At 38.8% G+C, this 19974-nt stretch overlaps 2 protein-coding genes across 4 annotated transcripts; one reads left to right on the top strand and one right to left on the bottom strand.

Annotated features, from left to right (window-relative positions):
* Window positions 1–267: 267 nt before the first annotated feature.
* Window positions 268–15022, top strand: rereb (arginine-glutamic acid dipeptide (RE) repeats b). Of its 3 annotated transcripts, none has more exons than XM_084129153.1 (17): window positions 268–550; window positions 1402–1450; window positions 1761–1885; window positions 2047–2146; window positions 3192–3290; window positions 3450–3530; window positions 3618–3771; window positions 3918–4010; window positions 4848–5044; window positions 5127–5303; window positions 5413–5523; window positions 6336–7474; window positions 7723–7963; window positions 8432–9122; window positions 9384–9476; window positions 11527–11701; window positions 12545–15022. In XM_084129153.1, the coding sequence occupies exons 1-17, from the start codon at window positions 525–527 to the stop codon at window positions 12576–12578; spliced, it is 3585 nt and encodes a 1194-aa protein (XP_083985279.1). In that variant the 5' UTR covers window positions 268–524; the 3' UTR covers window positions 12579–15022. The 3 variants fall into 3 exon arrangements, with proteins under 3 accessions (XP_083985279.1, XP_083985278.1, XP_083985280.1); XM_084129152.1 differs by having other exon boundaries at window positions 9384–9521; XM_084129154.1 differs by lacking the exons at window positions 11527–11701; window positions 12545–15022 and adding an exon at window positions 9599–9695.
* On the bottom strand, window positions 13994–19961 carry perm1b (PPARGC1 and ESRR induced regulator, muscle 1b). Its single transcript, XM_084129166.1, has 4 exons — window positions 19826–19961; window positions 15270–17840; window positions 15078–15194; window positions 13994–14939 (listed from the first exon to the last, which is right to left on the bottom strand). The coding sequence occupies exons 2-4, from the start codon at window positions 17806–17808 to the stop codon at window positions 14872–14874; spliced, it is 2724 nt and encodes a 907-aa protein (XP_083985292.1). The 5' UTR covers window positions 17809–17840; window positions 19826–19961; the 3' UTR covers window positions 13994–14871.
* Window positions 19962–19974: the final 13 nt, after the last annotated feature.

The raw sequence follows: 19974 nt of genomic DNA, 5'->3' as shown, positions 1-19974 counted from the left end.
GCATTTAAAGCGTCTAGCCTAATTCCACTGAGCCGAAATAAATCCACCGTCTCTACTGTGGCAGTTCTTTAAATCTAAAGCACTGTATTTATATCTTACAACCCACACACTGACTATAACAAGATATTGTTATTCTTCTTCACTCTTCACGCATGGTGCCTTTCATCAAATGTGCAAAGGAATGCCGACAAGTCTAGGGTGGTTAAATTTATTGGGACATCTATATTCGTGTGTGAATATTGACACGGGAGGATGGCCAAAGACATCTCCCTGAAGCTGATCTCCATAGACAGCGGACACGGAGATGATCCCATTAGCGCTGGCTGCAGCGGCACATGCTCAGTTATGCTTGTTGAAGGGGATCTCAGTAGGCTGTGCGTGAACACTGAGGTCATCGCCTGCGCTGAGGAAAAAATACTCAGCGCAGCCTCCATTTTGAGTAGTATGAAATAGAGGAAAGCATAGTTTTGAGCCGCCGCCGACGCTGCAAACAAACTGTAAACACTAGCGAAACGGCCCCTGCCATGGACGACTTGTTCAGTCCGCGAAGGTTTGTTGCTTCTTCTTATTACAGATTTATGCTTTTGCGCGCGCCAGCGCTTTTTGCGAAACCCGGAATACTTTTGCATTCTAGTGCAAATCGAGACGATTTTGAACTTGACAGCTCGTCTCGCTCGGCCACACACACACACACACACATACGCAAAGGCCAGCTATGAGCCTGACAAGATAAAATGGGGCAGATGTTGTGTAGGTATTGTTGCTGACTGCTAAGTGTAATGCATGTTGAACGCGGTGCTGCTCTTACAAATTAGTTTTGTTTGTCTCTTCTGCAAATATTTGTTCAGCAAATTGTGATTTTTAGCATACTATTTTCTTTCGCGGACAGCGAACGAACAGTATTTGTGCATATCACACTTTTGAGTTCAACACACTGATTTTGATTTGCACTGTAATAGACTCTGCACGCAGCAATGTAATGATTTATGTGTAAATATATGAACTGGACGTCCAAGCCCCCGTTTATATAACCTTTGGAGGGAACGGAGCAGTCGGACGCTGATTGGCTGGTTATGCTCTGTAGGCGGGATTTGGATTGATCATCGCGACTGCTGATAGGCAAATCACATTTTATGATTAACACTGAAAGGAGGCGATTTAAAAGGGTGGAAAATAGTGACATGAAGCTCACATGACAGGCACCGAAGTTTTCCCAACAGTATGTTTCTGATAAATATGGTGTTTGTATTCATTTATTGTTAATAACAGGCATATTTTTTTACTATTTACATGTGGAATATTGGCTGTAAGTTTTTGCTTCCTTGAAGTTTTAATGTATTAATTGATGTAGCCTACTTACACATCCATATTTCAACTAATAAATACAATTTTGTCTTTTAGGCAGCTTAACAGCACGCAAGGAGAGATTCGAGTGGGACCAAGTCATCAGGTAAAATTAGTTTAAAGAGATTCCAATAGTGTTTGCAGATCTAAGGCATGCAGTGTTTTAAAGGTGCACGATCATTAAAAAAGTTTTACAAATAAAGAAATGCTATACCAGCATGTCTACAGTCCGGAAGTTGCTAGTAAACAAATGTATCCGCGCTGAAAGTCCAAAACCACTGGTACTTTTGGGACAAATCATAGCCAGCTAAATGTTAACAAAACCTATTTACTGAGTGCCCCTTTAAAAGTCCTTAAATAAACTCTGTTAACCTTTTCTTTTTGACCGTTATGTTATCATGATCAAATGTATGCAGGCCAAGCTACCTGAATTACAGCCGCCACCTGCACATGGAACTGAGTCTGTCACAGAAAATGAGGAGCTGGTGTGGGCACCTGGGGTCAATGACTGTGACCTTCTCATGTACCTACGGGCTGCCAGGTAATGGCTGCTTTCTGGATGCCAGTTATTATTCACCATCTAAATTTTTTCTTCATAATCGCTTGAGGTTATATCTAAAAAAGGGAACTGAGGTGTCTGTGGATGGTGTGTGATTCAACATATCCTTCTGCATTTTTGTTTTGTGTTCTCTGTATAAACAGGAGCATGGCAGCTTTTGCAGGGATGTGTGATGGAGGTTCAACAGAGGATGGTTGTCTTGCAGCTTCACGGGATGATACCACATTGAATGCTCTAAATACGGTCAGTGCTTGTAATTTTTATGTGTTTGTACTATGTTTTGTCAAAAAAGAAACTTAAATGATTTAATTCAATTTGTTGTAGTGTTTTAGCAAACATACGATGTAAGTATTATTAAAGGTTGGGTAGGCAATTTTCGGAGAGGCAAGCAATAGCGAGCTAGCTTTGAAAGTATGAGATCCCACTCTCTCTTCAGAGTGTCTCAATCCATGCCTCCTCCAAAACGTATGAACGCATACAGCTGGGAGCAAACAAAAGCGTCACGAGAGACGATGTCAAACTACCTCATGTCTCAAAGCACATAACACTAGAATAATAATGAACAAGAACAACTTAAAGAGCACTGACCTGTTCCACATGGGTTTCTATCTCTTACAAATTACGGTAGTTATAGCGTGAACAGAGCGTAAGCTCGTTGTTTTGGTTCAGGAGGAACTGTAAAATGTTACTGCTGTTTAAGTTGCGGTGCTTGGTGACTGGCGTCTGTCTAACTCTGCATAGCATGAAACGCACTGATGACGTGTGTTGTCTGCGTGAGCAAGTGCATGGAGGTATGAAAATACATATGTTGACAGGCAGATAGGACATCGTATTATTGAATTCGGACCGAATGCAATGATTGGACGAACATTTTATGGTCCTACGCCTTCCACAGACGATATATATACATATAAATACGTTTAGACCACTTAACTTAGTGATTACTGTCAGGATGTGAAGAGACTTTCAACCAGCATAACAAAAATGTTTCTGGAGCAAATCAACTACCCTGCCTTTAAATAAAGATTGTAAAAATTAAATTCGGTCCGAATGCAATAATACGATGTCCTATCTGCCTGTGAACATATGTATTTCCATACCTCCGAGCACCCTGCTCGTGCAGACATCACAAGTCATCAGTGCGTTTCATGCTTTGACCTTTGATGTAATTTGGATTAAAGCCAGTGACAATAAAAACTGCAAATAATAAATCTTAATTTTTACCTCAACTGTAGTTAATATGCTGTGCAACTGGGGTATTTGACTTTTTAATTTGTTTTGCACACAGCTCCACGAAAGCCAATACGATGCAGCCAAAGCCCTGCAGTGTCTGGTGAAGAAACCAGTTCCAAAACTCATTGAGAAAAGCTGGTCAGAAGATGAAGTGGTGAGAAAGTGTTTGGGTTTGGATTTGGGGTTTTTCACTTGTACCATCTCATTTTTCACTGATAAAACCTGGTTATAGTGGAATGTAGAAATGTGAGACTAGAACTTTTCGAAATGTATTACTTAAGAATCATCAATCTGTTAATATGTTCAATTACAGAAACGGTTTATCAAAGGTCTTAGACAGTATGGCAAAAACTTCTTTAAGATCCGTAAGGAGCTACTGCCTAGTAAGAAAACGGTATGGAAACCTGCCATTTCAAATCTGACTATAAATGTGTGTTTGTCAAATTGAAGTTTTTTTTTTACAACACATTTGTCCTCTCAGGGTGAGCTGATCACATTCTACTATTACTGGAAGAAAACTCCTGAAGCTGTGGCATCACGACCTCATCGACAGCAGAGAAGACAGCCGGTGTCCCGCAAAGTGAAAACTCGCAACTCGACAGCTGCAGCCAATGCAACATCTCGCACTTCCTCCAGTAAGTGCAGGACTATGCGCCATACGTCTGTTCATTTTTTGCAGGCTCTCCAAACATGATAGCAACACTGATACAGTTATAATTAAAAGGAAGTAACTCCACAAGAAGAACTGTTATTCATTTTTGTATTTTCTGTCTGTCTGTAGTGGAGCTCAGTTCAGCCAGTGAAGATGATCTGGACAGTGAGGATAGCGAGCAGGGCAGCAAAGGACAAGCCTGCAGTCACTGTCTATCCACTAGTAAGTTTTTCATCCTTCTTCAGGCCTCTATATTGAGAATGCTGTATATACTCTGCATTTCATTATTTGTTGACCATATGCATGTATCTATCAACCATCATGCTGTTCTGAAAGTGACTTTCTGCTGTACTTGGTTAGTCACCCTACATTGGATTCAAACTGCTTAGGTTTGCAATTCTTCTTAACATGAGATAAGAATGGACTCTATCTGCATAATGTATGTTCCTGGTCTTGTTGTGAAAATGTTTGTTCCACTTTTCACAATCCAATCAATTCCCAATGGATATAAGTCTAGTCCTACATTTTTATTCTTGTTAAAAATTTGGTTTTATTCAGCTTTCTATTCATCAAAGAATTTAGAAAAAACGGTTTTCAGAAAAATATTGAGCAGCGCAACTGTTAACTGTCAGTATTTATATTAGTAATAAATGTTTCTCGAGCAGCAAATCAGTATATTAGAATGATTTTTGAAGGATCATGTGACATTGAAGACTGGAGTAATGATGCTGAAATTTCAGCTTTGCCATCACAGGAATTAATGACATTTTAAAGTATATTGAAATAGAAAACCATTATTTTAAATTGTAATAATATTTCACAATAATACTTTTATTCTGTATTTTTGAGCAAATAAATGCATCCTTGTAGAACATATGAGACTTCTTTCAAAAATTATACAATTTTACCAACCCTTAACTTTTGAACGGAAGTATACTTTACACATTACCGAAGTAAAATGGTTTGCAGCTCTTGTGACTTCTGTAAATACTCTTTATTTGTATGAGACTTTTCTTTTGAAATAACTCACACAACATAAAATGAGTATGTTTCCTTCAGACTCCAAAGACTGGCATCAAGGAGGGAGAGACAATGTCTTGCTGTGCTCTAGTTGCCACTCTCACTTCAGCAAGCATCGGTGCCTGCCACCTGTTCCCAAACCAGCAGATCCGCCCTACCTCTTCAAACCTGTCAAAGAAGAGGAAGAGGGTGTCAGACATGGGATGAAGACCCGTCGGAGCCGGGTTCCACCACATGTAGGTCTAACTTGCGCTTTAGTGTTCAGGGAAATGTGTAAAGAGTAGTCTGCTTAATTTAGTCTTATGTCTCTACATGTAGATGTCATCTCTTCGAAGTGGGCGCAACAGACCAACCGGAAGTCCCGACAGGGCCATGTCTCCCACCGTCGAGGATGTGCGATCTAATGGACAGTCTCCCAGAGCCAGTTCCACTGCTATGGCAACCAGGGCTTCCAGTTCTGAAATCAAGAATGGAGTGGCTGGGAAGACCAACAAGGTAGTGGTAAAAAGGAGCCTGCTTGGTTTAGAGTTTGAAAAATGTGTATTTATCCTTTTTGTGTTGTTTAACCTGTTCATTTTCAAATCTCTTTATTATTAAACTTTAGAAGATGAAAGTAGAGGCGTCTATAGTTAAGGGTGTTAAAAGACCGAGAGAGTCAGCTGCTCCAGATGTTGATGAACCGGAAAGGAAAAACATGAAACGGCCCAAGAATCAGGTAAGGGGAACAGTTTCTCTTTCTAATTCTTCATGGTTGGTTTCTTAAAAAAAAATCAGAGTATTAAGTCCTAAGTTTTAAAAACTAAAAATCAAGCGATGAAGCTTGTGATTTTTTTAGTTATCAGTACTATATTGTTATCATTACTATTTTGGTTATCAGCAACTCTTTTTTAAAATGTATAAATGATATTAACTGTGCTTGTTCATTTCCAACATTTTTTACATTTAGATTGCCATCATCTAATGCTCACCTAAGGCCGACAGATAGCAACAGACACTTCGTCAGGTTTTGTCGGATCAGTGTGTTACCCCTGTCAGTGTCTGTTGGCGTCTGTTGGAGCTGTTTTCACCTATTGAACATGCTGAATCGGCGCTTGTCTGCGCTGGTCGGCGTCTGTTGGTGCAGTGTGAATTGGCCTTTTCAGAAAAGACACTAATAATATATATATATATTAGGGGTGAAACGGTTCAACTTTTTCTTCAGTCCTCACAGATCGGTTTGGATGTGTACACACACAAAACTTCTCACACAGCATGTGTGCGCAGTTCTCTTTCGCTTAAATGTTTAAGTATACATTAGTGGAACTCTGTGTCTGTTTTACATGTTGTTTTATTCACCAAACGATATTATAGATGCGTCATCAGATTTGAGATTAACCTTGGTGCAAGTGCGTGCCGAGCTGTGGGTGGAGATGAGTTTGATTTTATTATCGAGAACCCTTAACACCCCTAATTTATATATATATAAATAATTAATATATGTATATATAAATAATTGCAGTGATTATAAGCAGTGTTTCTCTGACCCAGGATGGTCACGATTCTCCATCAGAAGGTGAGGGTGAAGGCGAGAGCTCCGATAGCCGCAGTGCCAATGACGATGGCAGCAGCGACACTAAAGACATTGATCAGGACAACCGCAGTTCCTCCCCCAGCCTGGCCAGTCCCCTGCAAGCCAACGAAAGTGACTCTGACTCCCCAGCGCCACCCCCTGCACCTGGTGCAAACCCACAAACCCAGCCCCAGCAGCCTGCTGCGACCCCTACAACACATGTCCCATCTGAAATGCCATCATCTCCTCAGCCCTCTCTGCTTGCATCCTCATCCGCACCTTCACCTGGAGCTTCTACCGCCACCTTGAAGGCAACATCCATAGAGGTTTCTCAGGAGGTTCCATCTCCAACCACGTTCAGAAGTGGTCCCAGGGGACCCGAAGCACTGAACTCTTATTCAAACTCCTCGTCTCAGCAGGTGCAGTGTCCAGGGCAGGGGCAGTCATTCCCTGTGCCGCCCCATTATCAGCACAATCCAGGTCAGCTGCAGAATCCTTCATCTGGGGCTAATCAGCCACCAGGGTTTGTTTCCAGACTGCTGCACCTTCAAAAAGAAAGTCCTCTTCCTCCTACAGCAGCAACCCAAATCAAGCCCCCTCCGACCACTCCAATTCCACCTTCTCACAAGCAGCCCCCTCACCTTTCTGCACCTCCACCCCATTTCCTGCAGATCCACCCCAATTTGCCTCCCCCTCCTGCTCTAAAACCTCTTGCTTCCTTGCCCTCACAGCACTTGCCTTGTTCCCAGCCTCCTCCACTTCATATAATTCCACAAAATCACCCTGCTCAGCCTTCCGTTCTGACTCAGTCGCAGAGCCAGCAGGTCAAAGGTCACAACAGTGGTGCCCCTCCGGCTAGTTCTAATCCATCGCTCCCCCAAAATCGTCCTGCTCCTGAGTCCACTGCTTCATTCCCTCTTTACACTTCTCCCATCCCTGGCCCTGCCCATCAGCCCTCCACGTCTTCCTCAGCAAGCATTCCTGTTGGACAAGCTCATATCAAAGAGGAGCCAATTGATGAGGAGGAGGAGTGTGATAGCCCGCCTCCCCCTCGCAGAAGTCCCTCTCCTGTACCGACAGTTGTTGACATACCCAGCCATGCAAGTCAGTCAGCAAGGTATGGAGATCACATTTGTCAACATTAGAATTTTTGTTAAAATATTATAAAATGGAAAAATATGAATAAAATGTTTTTCTAATGTAGTAGTCTAAAAAAAAATTATTTTAAATTCAAAATAAAAAAGTTCAATAAAATGGTAAAAAAAAAAAAAAAGTTCAAAGTAAAAATCATTACTTTGTATTTCAAAATGGTATCCACTAAGACTTTACTTTGCAATTTTATTCTATTTTGTTTGTCAATTGCAGATTTATCAAACACCTCAACCGAGGCTACAACTCCTGCTCTCGCACAGACATGTACTTCACTCCCTTGGCCTCCTCAAAACTGGCTAAAAAGCGAGAGGAAGCTGCCGAAAGATCCAGAAGAGAAGCAGAGCTGAGCGCTCGACAGGGACGGGAGAGAGAAAGAGAAAGAGAGAGGGAGAGGGAAAGGGAGAGGGAAAGAGAGCGGGAGCGAGAAAGGGAGAGAGACTCTGATAAAACCTCTGTAAGTATATGTAGCATTTACTTTTGAATTTTGAGACAAAAAAACAATAGTTAAACCTAACTATTAGGTTTAGTGAGTGTAAAATTAAACCTAGTTTTTAGCAAATTAAATTTCTTTTACTTTGTGACATTGTCATGATGGTAATTCTGCTTACTGCAAAAAAATTATCATGGCAATTGTCAAGTATTTATGCATCATGATAGTATTTCTTGTTCTGTTTCTGCTTTTTATTAGGTTGTCAATTTATTTAGAATTTATAAATAAATAAATGTGTGAATGTAATATTAATTGAAAATAAAAAAAACAGTCTTGTTCTTAATTTTCTTATATAATTTAAATAATATAAAGATCATTTTTAATTATATATTTTCTTATAAAAAACTTCTTTTTGCTTTTGAAAAAAAATCTATAGAATTTTGAAGATCTTGCTTTAAAGAAGTTAATATAATAAACCTTTTATTTACATAGCGGGCTTCAAGCTCATCCCATGATGGCCGCATAAGTGAGCACTTGCTTGCTGCCCACGTGCAACCCGGCCGTCCGTCATTCGAACCCCCTCCACCCACCACCGTGGCTGCTGTTCCTCCATATCTTGGCCCTGACACTCCAGCCCTCCGCACGCTCAGCGAGTACGCACGCCCCCACGTCATGTCGCCCACCAACCGCAACCATCCTTTCTTCATGCATCTTGGGCCAGGTGAGCACCTGTTAGCTTATCACATGCCGGGGCTCTACGCAGCAGACCCAGCCCTTCGAGAGAGAGAGCTTCGTGAGCTTCGAGAGAGAGAGATCAGAGAAAGAATGAAGCCTGGATTTGAGGTGAAGCCGCCGGAGCTGGAGAACCCACTTCATCCATCGGCAAATCCTATGGAGCATTTTGCGCGCCACGGTGCCCTGCCTCTTCCTCATGTGGCCGGGCCTCATCCCTTTGCCCAGTTCCACCCAGCCATGGAGCGCAACCTAGCGGCTCCTCCTCGGCCGGAAATCAGCTACGCCGAGCGCTTGACTGCTGAACGGCTCCATGCTGAAAGGATGGCCTCCGTTACAGCTGGTGACCCTGTTGCACGGCTACAGATGCTTAATGTTACTCCACACCACCACCAACACTCACACATACACTCCCATCTTCATCTGCACCAACAGGACCCTCTCAACCAAGGTGAGAATTTCAATGAATGAAACGCAGTTATCTAGATCAGTATTTCTCAACTCCAGTCCTCGGGTCCCTCCTCCCAGAATGTATTAGATGTCTCCCTGTTCAACAGACTAAGAAGCTAGTGAGCTGAATCAGATGTTTAAATTAGTGAGACATCTAAAATATTCTGGTTGGTGGGTCCCCAGGACTGGAGTTGAGAAATACTGATCTAGATTACATTCTTTTGAGAAAGTATATGGAAATGTTGACATCTTTGTTTTTCAGGACAAGGGCCTCATCCTCTGGACCCATTGGCTGCTGGACCCCCTCTGGCACGATTCCCTTACCCACCTGGTGCCATCTCCAACCCTCTACTCAGTGAGTTACCCCATGAGCACGAAATGCTCCGCCACCCTCTGTTTGGTGAGTCACCAAATAGACTCCCGTTTCATATAAAAGAAAGCTAACATTAACATTTCTAACTCATATAACCCATATAGCCAGGCCCACACGTGATCCCAGGCCCACCACTGAGCTGAATCGGAACATCAAACCCTTTTGATTTGTACATCTTAATTGCTTGCATGCTTCTTAAACTTTCAGCAGCCAAGTGAGTGTAGTACTCTCAGCTTTTTTTAAACACATTTAACTGTTTAAATCCATTCTGTGGAATTAGTATTTAAGATTCAATTATTTTTTATATATTTTAGTTTGTTAGATTTTTTTATGTAGTCTCTTTATTCACCGAGACTGCATTTATTTGATCACAAAAACAGTAGTATTGTGAAATATTTTTGCAATTTAAAATACATTATCTATTTTAATATATTTTAAAATGTGATGGCAAAGCTACATTTTCAGCATCATTACTTATTACCACTTATTATTATTATTATTATTATTATTATTATTATCAATGTTGAAAACAGTTCTGCTGAATATTTATGTGGAAACAGTAAAACATTATTCTTTGATAAACATAAGGTCATAAGAACAGCATTTATTTGAAATAGAAATCTTATAGAAACATTATACATATCTGTACTGTCACTTTAATGCATCCTTGCTGAAAAAAACACCTTTATATATTAGTGCTGTCAATGTTAACTTGTTTATGTATGCGATACATTTTTTCCAGTGTTAAAAATATGTAACGCAATTATTCTGTCATCCTTTAGCTAGCGTTACATTATATGATCACACTCTTATTCACACAAATGAAACCATTCAAGCGCCACAAGATGAACGAGAACGTGCTCTGTGAATGTCCTGTCTATAATGTCAAACACACAACTCGTGTGCACAGAAAGACGCATGCACCTCTTTCGCGCTTGGAAAAAAAACACACACAATTATGCCAAAATGTCCGTTCTGTCGAGTACCCTCATAAGAGCAGTCTTAAATGAGTTAAATAGACTTAAATGAACGTAAAGAGTTGTGAGAAAATGAAACACATGTGAGATCCACGTCATGTGCAGTGCGGCAAATCTTAAAGTGAAAGGAGCTGCTAATCCTGTCTGTCATTAATGTTAATCAAAGAACAAAGGTAACAGAGAAAATTACTCACTGCTCTTGACTAAATAACTTTTGTAGCTTTAATAAGGATTAATCTATATTTAATTTATAATTTTTGCAGTGCAGACTGTTTGATAACTTTATTCAGTTTCTGTATGTTTCCTACCTGTTAGACCTGTTGGGGGGGGGGGATCAATTTCATTGAGACATCAGTAGCAGTTTTAGTATCGGTGATACTGGCCTTCATTCATAAAAAGATGCCATTAAACAAATATTTAAAATATGCTGTCTTTATGCTGTTTCTACATTAATTTGGAGATAACTGTGAAATCATTACATTATAAAATAGATTAAAAAAACGATTCATGATTAATCACAGAAAAAGTGTGATTAATCTAGTTAATATTTTCAGAAGGTACTGTATGGTACTGTATAATATATACAATTTATATGTATACCGGTAGTATAATATGTACACTAGAGCAAATAAAAGAGTCCACAGATTCCGTCTGGGCCTGTCTTTTTCTTATGATAAACTGTCTAGTCTTGACTTGAAGGAACAACTCGAGTATTGTTTTCAGTATTATTGTGTCACATAGAGCTTACATTTGGTTGCTATGACTTGCTATTAAAATCAATGACGTTTTCAACATTGTGACAATGCATACTTGATTATAATAGTCAGTCAAGGCAACAAAAACATATGCATCGGTGGATTTCTTTTATTCCTCAAATAATTTAGCCCTAATTAAAATCCAATAACAATGCCTTGTTTTCATTACTCAAAGAGCCAAAATGGTTAAATGAACAAAGAAAAATGGCTAAAATGCACATGTAATGTAATAATGTTTGTCAACCTATTGTTGTTTTATTGTTGCTTCATAATACCATGTTTTGTGTCTTTCTTTCAAAGGAGCACCGTTCAGGGAGTTACCAGGACCCTTGGCTCCGATGTCTGCTGCGCATCAGTTGCAAGCGATGCAGGCACAGTCCGCAGAGCTGCAGAGGCTGGCACTGGAGCAGCAGTGGCTACATGGACATGCACATTTACATAGTGCTCCTCTCCCCAGCCAAGAAGACTACTACAGGTGAACCACAGAGACCTTAAAGTATTAGCTCACACAAAAAATGAAAATTCTCTCATTAATTGCTCAAAGACATCATAAAAGTAATCCATGTGACTCCAGTGGTTTAACCTCAATTTTATAAAGCGACGCGTGTGCTTGGTTGTGCAAAAAAACATAATTCACTACTTTATTTACAAAATTTTAAGCTCCAAAACGCATTGATGAGAGCACCACGTGTTGCATGTTGTGTTGTGTTGTGTTAACTCGAAAGCAAATGTTAGTGCGTGAACGCACATTGGGAGATTAATATTTTGTAAATAAAGTGGTAAATAGTTATTTTGCACAAACAATGCACTTGTGTTGCTTCATAAATTTTAGGTTAAACCACTTGAGACACTTAATGATGTCTTTACTACCTTTCTGGGGCTTGAAAGTGGTAGTTGCGTAGGCTGTCAATAGAGGAAGCTCTGAATTCATTAAATGGATCTTCATTTGTGTTCCGAATATGAACGAATGTCTTACAGGTTTGGAATGACATGAGGGTGAGTAATTAATGCCAGAATTTTCATTTTTGGGTGAACTAACCCTTTAATGGGCTGTTCAAGAATGCATGTGTAAATAAGCTCTTGGCAAGTTGTTTTGATGGCATTTATTTTTCTTTAAAAACACATGCGCTGATGAGTCATTTACAATATGACAAGGAGCGTTTTCATCACTACTGTTCTCTACTTTTAGTGCTCATAAAATTAAAATAAGTTGTGTTTGTGACATTAATGTCAGCCTACAGTACACAGAAGATTTTTTTATTACCTTTTTACTTTGATTTTTAAGTGACTATAAATTATACTGTGGTCTCTTTGACAGCCGTCTGAAGAAAGAGGGAGACAAGCAGTCCTGAAATGAACAAATCCTCCACTGTGGATTACAAAGAGATTCTGTGTTCAGGGTATCAGGCCTTTTGTTTCAGAAAACCCAACATGGGTTTATCCCTGTTATGGCACTTATAAACATTTGACCGACTCCTTTGTGCTGTGTGAAATAACTAGCCTTTTGGAGCACAGTGAATTTGCTTTCCTTGCATGAACACTATTTAGAAACTGTTTCTGTCAGAAATGCAATTCCCATGTAATGTCGTTATTGTGCTAAAAGCACAGTACTGTAGATTTACTAAGTGCTGTCCAATATCCAGAGTTTATCACAATTTAGTTTCAAAGTTTATTGAAACATTCATTTTAAGATTGTAAATATTATATGTTTAAAATAATATATTAACTGGTGGAATTTAAAAGTTGCAATGATAGATTTGGATACAAAAACTTCAGATGACCTGTGTGCAAAAAGTGCATGCTTTACTCTATCCTTCCTTTTTCTGACAGCCTCCTCATCTATACCTCAGAGTACTCATCAATATAAAACCAACCTGTAGTAAACTCTACAATACCTTATTGTTTCAGTGATTTAGCTTTTTACCATTTGATTTAATTATGTAAACCAAATGCAGCCTGAGTATTAGCATGTTGACTGTAGTGTTGATCTTGCCCCGTCTGGAAACAGAGCTTGTCCGGCTCTACAGAACAGTTGCTTCACTGCCATGGTCATACGATGCTGCAGAAGACCAATCAGGCTGACAGACACTTGCTTGCAGTGTTTACCACCATGCTTAAGGACACAGTGTGATAGGGCAGGTCAGTTCCTGGGTTATGCCTACATGGGACAGGAAGTTAATTTATAAAGGGTCTATAGTTAGCAATAAAATGCATTTGGCATATTTAATGGTATCCTCACGATCAGCTTCAGCCCTAGCATGTGCAATTGGCCAATTAAACAAATGGGCTACTGTTTAGTAAGTTACATTTTCATAGTCAGGCTGGTTGGGAAGGAGCACAGCATTCTCAGAATAATATGAAATTTATTATAAACACAATAAAGAAAGAAAGGTAATATTGTGACCGTTTAATGCAATACAAGTGTATTGTTGTGCACTACTATTAATTGTTAAAATAACAATAGAAAACATGAAATGGAGTGCCATTGTTTTGTATGTGTTCAAGCGGACATGGGTGTTATCCGTTCTGATGGGTTACTTTTTCTAAAACTGCCAAAAAGCCATTATTTTCTTCGAATTAACACTAAACATTTGTACTAGCATTTTACAAAGTATATGGATGTTATTAATGAGAAATATATTCTCATTTTTAGTACCCATGTCTTGATGTATATTTGTCTTTACATGCATAGTGTTGTCTAGTTGCAATTACCTTATAGTTAAAACTTCAAAACTGTCATTTCGATGACAAATGCATGATTATTACAAACGGTTTGGCAAATTTTTACTTTTCATACACTTCAGTACATCCCTTATCATGTCATATGAACACATATAGTCAACTCAGATCTTTTGTTTTATTTTTTATCAATGCATTTTCTTTCAGTGCTAAATTCATTTATATTTTTTGTAAGCGTATTTTAGAGGCTGTTTCATATACACTTGCTCTTATCACATTAACATTAGTCTCTGCTTATGTGTGATAGAAATATTTGACACTCAGCAGCAGTCGTTCTTCTGGCACTTTCTGATACCTCCATGACTCCCAACTATATTTTATGTGCGAATTTATATTCTTTATTAAATGTGCTCAGATCTGTTTCTTCACTGAAAAACGATATGAACTTTTTTTTAATCCTTGGCCGCATGATGTTTTTGCATTTAATAGATACATCTAGAGTGATTATCATTGAAAATGTTTTTTGTTTTTTTTATATATATGTACACTGCAAAATAGTTTAATTGTGAGTTACATAAATATGTATAGCACAGCTTGAGTCCTGAATATAACTGACGCAAAACTTACCAGTTGTCACTTCTGGTCCATATCAACATAATATCTAAAGCAATATATGTCTTCTAACTGAACAAGTGTTTGTATGGGAAAAACTAATGTTTCCTCCTTTGCTTTGTATGCGTTTCTTTAACAAAATTGTCCTTTGATAAGTTATTTATTGATTGAACACCTATTTTGTAACATGAATATATTAAACATTCAAATATTAGAGTGTTAGGAAATGGAATACAACCTAATATGTGTATTTACTAAAGTGTTTGGTGTGAATTTGTGCAAAATTAACCCTTTCCTGTACACTGGCCCCTTGTGAGAAATCCTCAGAAAGCTCTAATACTAGATTTTTATGGTTCATCCTTCTTTTATGTATCGCCGCAAGTACTGGATGGCAGATATCGCGCTCACATTTGCCAGAAGAGCTGAGAAATAATAGAGGGAAAAAGGATCATGTTAATTTTGTGTGCTCATATTATCTGAATAAATTGCCTAATTTAATATGTAACAGACTGATCATTGTGTCTCATTTCAGAAATACACAATCCACATGACAGTCTTACCTGCTTTCCACATGTCTGTAGATTGTGGGTCGCTTGACTTTAGTACCCAAGATGCAAAAGCAATGCAAACAAGGCACATGTCTGCTTGCTTTAATGAAAAAGGAAAGCGATCTCTATCTGTAAGCAGAATTTTGCAATGTTAGACTTGACATGTTCATATCTATTGCATCAATTTGATCTCTAAAAATGTACCTGCGTCTGCGACTGTTGCCCCAACATGTATCTGATGTTCTGTGAATTTTCCAAGGGCCTGGTTTTCTAGGAGAACCACTGGAAGCTTTGGCTGAGCCATAGAGGAACTTGATGTTGTTCTCGTTCCATAACCATAGACTGTGTCAGCTGTTTTGGGAAAACCCCAAGAAGTGGCCATCCTACACCATGTCCTTCCCATTAAAAGTTTAGTGTGTCTCAGAGAAAGGTTTCTCCAGGTACTTCTCTGGCTAGTGATAAAGCACATGTTTGATGTTTCAGAGGGGCTTGCACACCTCATAAACCGGATTGCGGGAATCTCAACTTCACTATCCAACTGGATCTCTTTTTCTACCTCTGGAAATTCTAGGTCTTTTACCACTGAACGAGAAGAGGAATAGATAGGAACCAACGTTTTCTCACTTTTTGTTGAACCTTGCACTGAAGGAAACAGAAGATTCCCAACCTCAAAATCTGAGAAGAAGTCATCATAAGTCTCAGCCACAGATATGGTCTGTGAAAAACAAAGCGAAGTGTTACTATCTGGGATCCAAGCCTTGTATTGTTCTGATTCTGTGTCACTCTTCAACATTTCGAAGAAAGACGGCAGACACTGATCGTCAAGAACATCAGAAATGGATAAAACTGGAGAAGGTGTTGGTCTTCTCATGCTATAGTGGTCCAGTAGAAATGTACTCATGTTGTTGTCTTCTTTTGTTGTTAGAAATATGTCCTGCATCTCTGCTTCCGTCTCTGAATGCAGTGGGGAATCACTCTCAGTACACAGCCTTGCGATCTCGTTTGATTCACTTCGCCAAGTTTCTTCTAAATCCATGGGACACGTAGGTTCAAGAAAACTTTGGGTTTGGTCTTTGCCTTCAAGGGGTTCTGGACTAGGGTTTGCACTTGCATGAAGAAGTTGTAGAAACTCTTCATCGAAATCAGAGTAAGTTGAAAATTCACAGCTCGATCTGTCTGGTTTAGAGTCATCCAAATGTGTGAAGTAGTCCGAATCTGCTGCGTCGTCTACCAGGCCATCTTCTAAACTATCATCTTTAGATTCCACCTCACCCCTATCAAGAGTGTCGACAGTGTCCACATGGGTTATTTCCTCTAGAGACCTGTTATTGTCTATTCTAAGTTGCAAAATATCATTTATTGTTAGTTTTTCCATTTCATTCCAAAAGGAGGAAATGGCAAATATAGGTCGAGTCGGACCTGAAGTCTTGGCACTGTTACTAGAGGATTGTATCTCTTGGGATGATTCTTCTCTATTAAATGATTGTCCCAAGGGCTCTTGTTGTTCTGTTCTTTCTCCTTCAGTTTCTGATGGAGCAGTGGGTTCAGAGGTACCCATAATAAATCTGGGACTTTCCACCCTTGTGTCATTATTAAAGTGGCTTAAATTATCAGTTGAATGTCTACATTCACAGTTCAAATCTACTGTGGATTTGTCATATTTATCAAATGCTGTGCTTTCATGATCCACGTATTGTGGCAAAGGGCCACTGAGATCTTTAAATATTTTCTGTGGCATCTGTTTGGGAGTTAAAAGTGAATTTAGAGAGTCAGCAGGATTTCTTTCTAATTTTGCTTCTGGAATTTCTGTCATGCTTTCCTTTTTTAAACTAATGGCACAGCTTGTTTTTTCCCATTCACTCTCACATGATCTAATGGGCGAAATACATATAGCACCTTGGATATGAAGTACATTTGGTGAGTCAGGAAAAACACTTTCTTGTTCAAATTTGTCCTGCATTGTTTGTCTGTCAATAATTTCTTTATCTGGCTCTGTATTGTTATTTAAGGAAGAGCACTTTTCCATCACTCTGCTATTCTGGCTCAGGGTTTTAGAAGTTTTTTTTTTTCTTCTTTTTTTTTGGACTGAAGTGGGACCCTTTACTCTCAGATGGACTGGGCTGTCATTTACAGTGACAAACCAACGCTCCTTCTCTTTTTTGGCCACTGGTGAAGTGTCCGTCTCCTCAGTTAACATTTCTATACCATCCGTACTCTTTTCATGCTTCATGTCTGCTGAAGACGTTTCAGAGACTGGCTCGGTGGTGGCTTGGCTTGATTTATTCTCACCATTCTCTTGATCCTCGTAATTTCCTCTTAATTTCTCTAAGTTTAACTCAGTCAGGTTGCTGTCTTCATTAGCTTTGTTTTGACGTTCACATGTAGCCCCTGGTTCATTTTCTCTAGCATCGGACATCTGCTCATCAGACCTGGCGTTCTGTGGCTCTGTTTTAGGACTATATTCAGTAAACTCTGCATTCTCAGATGTATGTTCTATTTTACATTCTCCTATTTGATGCCATTTTTGTCCGTCTACACTATCATTTTCACAGTGTTGGTGAGGGCTGGTCTTAGTGGGAAGAGATGACACGTAGACAGAGGTTTTATCATCGTCCATGTCACTGAAGCCAGACTCATCTAAGGCTGCAAGCTTGGCCTGCTGAACAGAACATTCCTCACTCTCTGTACAGAAACAGTCCCAATCCTGCTCTGCTATCAGCACACTGTGGTCTAAGTCATCCATTGCAGTTGAGCTCCAAAGGCTTGTTATGACATCTGAAACAAACAAAACATTTTTTTTAACTAAAACATTTGCACCGCCATTCAAAAGTGTGGGATGAGTAAGATTTTTTATGTTTTTGAAAGCAGTCTCTTATGCTCACCAAGGCTGCATTTCTTTGATAAAAAAAAAAAAAAATGTAGTTATATATTTTAAAATGTAATGTATTCCTGTGATGGCAAAGCTGAATTTTCAACAGCCATTACTCCAGTAACCAGTTGGAAACAGTTGTGCTCCCTCATGAAACTGTTTTTCATCATTCTTTTATTAATTGAAAGCTCATAAGAACAGGATACCTGTGTGATTGAACTCTTTTGTAGCATATCTTTGCAGTCACTTTTGATCAATTTAATGCATCCTTACTTTTGAAAATATGAATTTCTTTCAAAAAAAAAAAAAAAAATCGTACTGACCCCAAACTTTTGATCTGTATGGTAGCATATTTTATTCAGCTGATCAGTATAGACTGCATCTTTCAATTCAGTCATACAGTTTAAAAAAATATGTATAAATAGTCATTCATGCTAACTTTTGACCAAACAACCAGTTTCACAGACAGGGTTTAGATTAAGCCAGGATTAGACCTTAGTTCAATTGGGACATTTAAGTAACATTTATAAACATGCCTTAGAAAAAACAATTATGGTGTGCATCTTGAGACAAAACAGTTAAAGTTTTAACTTTCAGTTAAAACGGCTCAAACATGCATTTTAGTCTGGGACTAGCTTAAACCTTGTCTGTGAAGGCTAGCGTTTACATTGCTAGGATTAAACTTGTAGGCATCAAACATTTACAACAGATGAAAAACAGTTTTTTCTTCTTTTCTTCTAATGGTCTATTTTTTTTCTGGCATAGAGAAAACACGTGAGGATATGGTATACATATTTAATGCCTTTGAAAACCAATATTTAGGTTGTTGAGGATGTGGTATACATATTTAATGCCTTTGAAAACCAATATTTAGGTTGTTGGTTAAAAGTTAAGACGAATAATATGCAGGGATTTAGTTTTAGATACGAAAAAAATTTAAGAATTGAAAGATGCAGTCTATATCGAACAGCTGAATAAAACTATAATAAAAATAAAAAAATCTTTGAAACTTTTTAGAACTTTGAAATAATGTGTGCGTCTTAAAAAATATTCTCCAATTTAAAGCCATTATACCAAAACATGTTGCTGTTAGGCAACATTGCTTAGAAACAAGTTTCAACCATTTAAATTCGAGAGATGAGACCCCAAACTCCCAAACACTAAGCAACCTAAATTCAAAAGAAATACGCTGTAATACGCTCAAACTGTCTCTAATGTCCCAGTGAGTATGATCTTGGCCTGACTGTAAGCTGACTCCAGAGCAGACTGTACCCAGAGCTTTCACAACAACTCACTGCAAGGTGATTTGTGGATTAAAACATGTCAGTGACAGGAAATAGCCCCACAAGAGTCCCATAAAACATCCCAGCATGATGGTCTGTTTGGGTTGCTTCTCTTTTACAAATATTTTGCATGCTCCATTTGCTCAGAAATGACCTTGATGTGTCTCTTAATGCCGAGAATGAAGATCATGATTTACAACCTTTAATAAGAAATCTTACAGTCTTATCTAGCTTGTGGGACGTTTTTTTTTTACAAAAGCATACAACATACAGCAAATGCATTCAGTTGTGCTTATTTTCCTTTTTTTTTTAAATGGAAAATATAATTTCTCAGGAGCATCATAACTGTTGTGCAAAAGCCTAGAAAAATTATCATTATTATTATGATACAGCCATCATCTTACTACAAACTGGGTGTTTAGTTCTTTATTAGCATATTAATAGCTAAAGCCCTGAGGTTATTTTCCATCGTGTGCATGCTTAAGTGGTTCATTTTAGTACAGTAGCACTACACACACATAGATCAATAGAAAGATCCGCAAACTCTGCATCTAGTCAGTTTCCATTAAACATCTTTTCAACATCTCATCCCTTGTATGTTTTCTTACCTTTAGTTGTTAGTTGTGCTTTCGAAACACTTCAGTGTTGATCCGACACTGGCATGGCATACCTTCAAAACTCCAGTGCCCTTGCATGTGGGAGAGGGGGGCCCTGTGTCCAGGTCTGTTAAAAATAGAGCTGTGTGTCTGATCACATG

This window comes from Abramis brama, assembly GCF_963993115.1.
Source record: "Abramis brama genome assembly, chromosome: 11".
NCBI lineage: Eukaryota > Metazoa > Chordata > Actinopteri > Cypriniformes > Leuciscidae > Abramis > Abramis brama.
The sequence above is the reverse complement of the archived record's forward strand: the minus strand, read 5'-3'. Positions and strand labels throughout refer to the sequence as shown.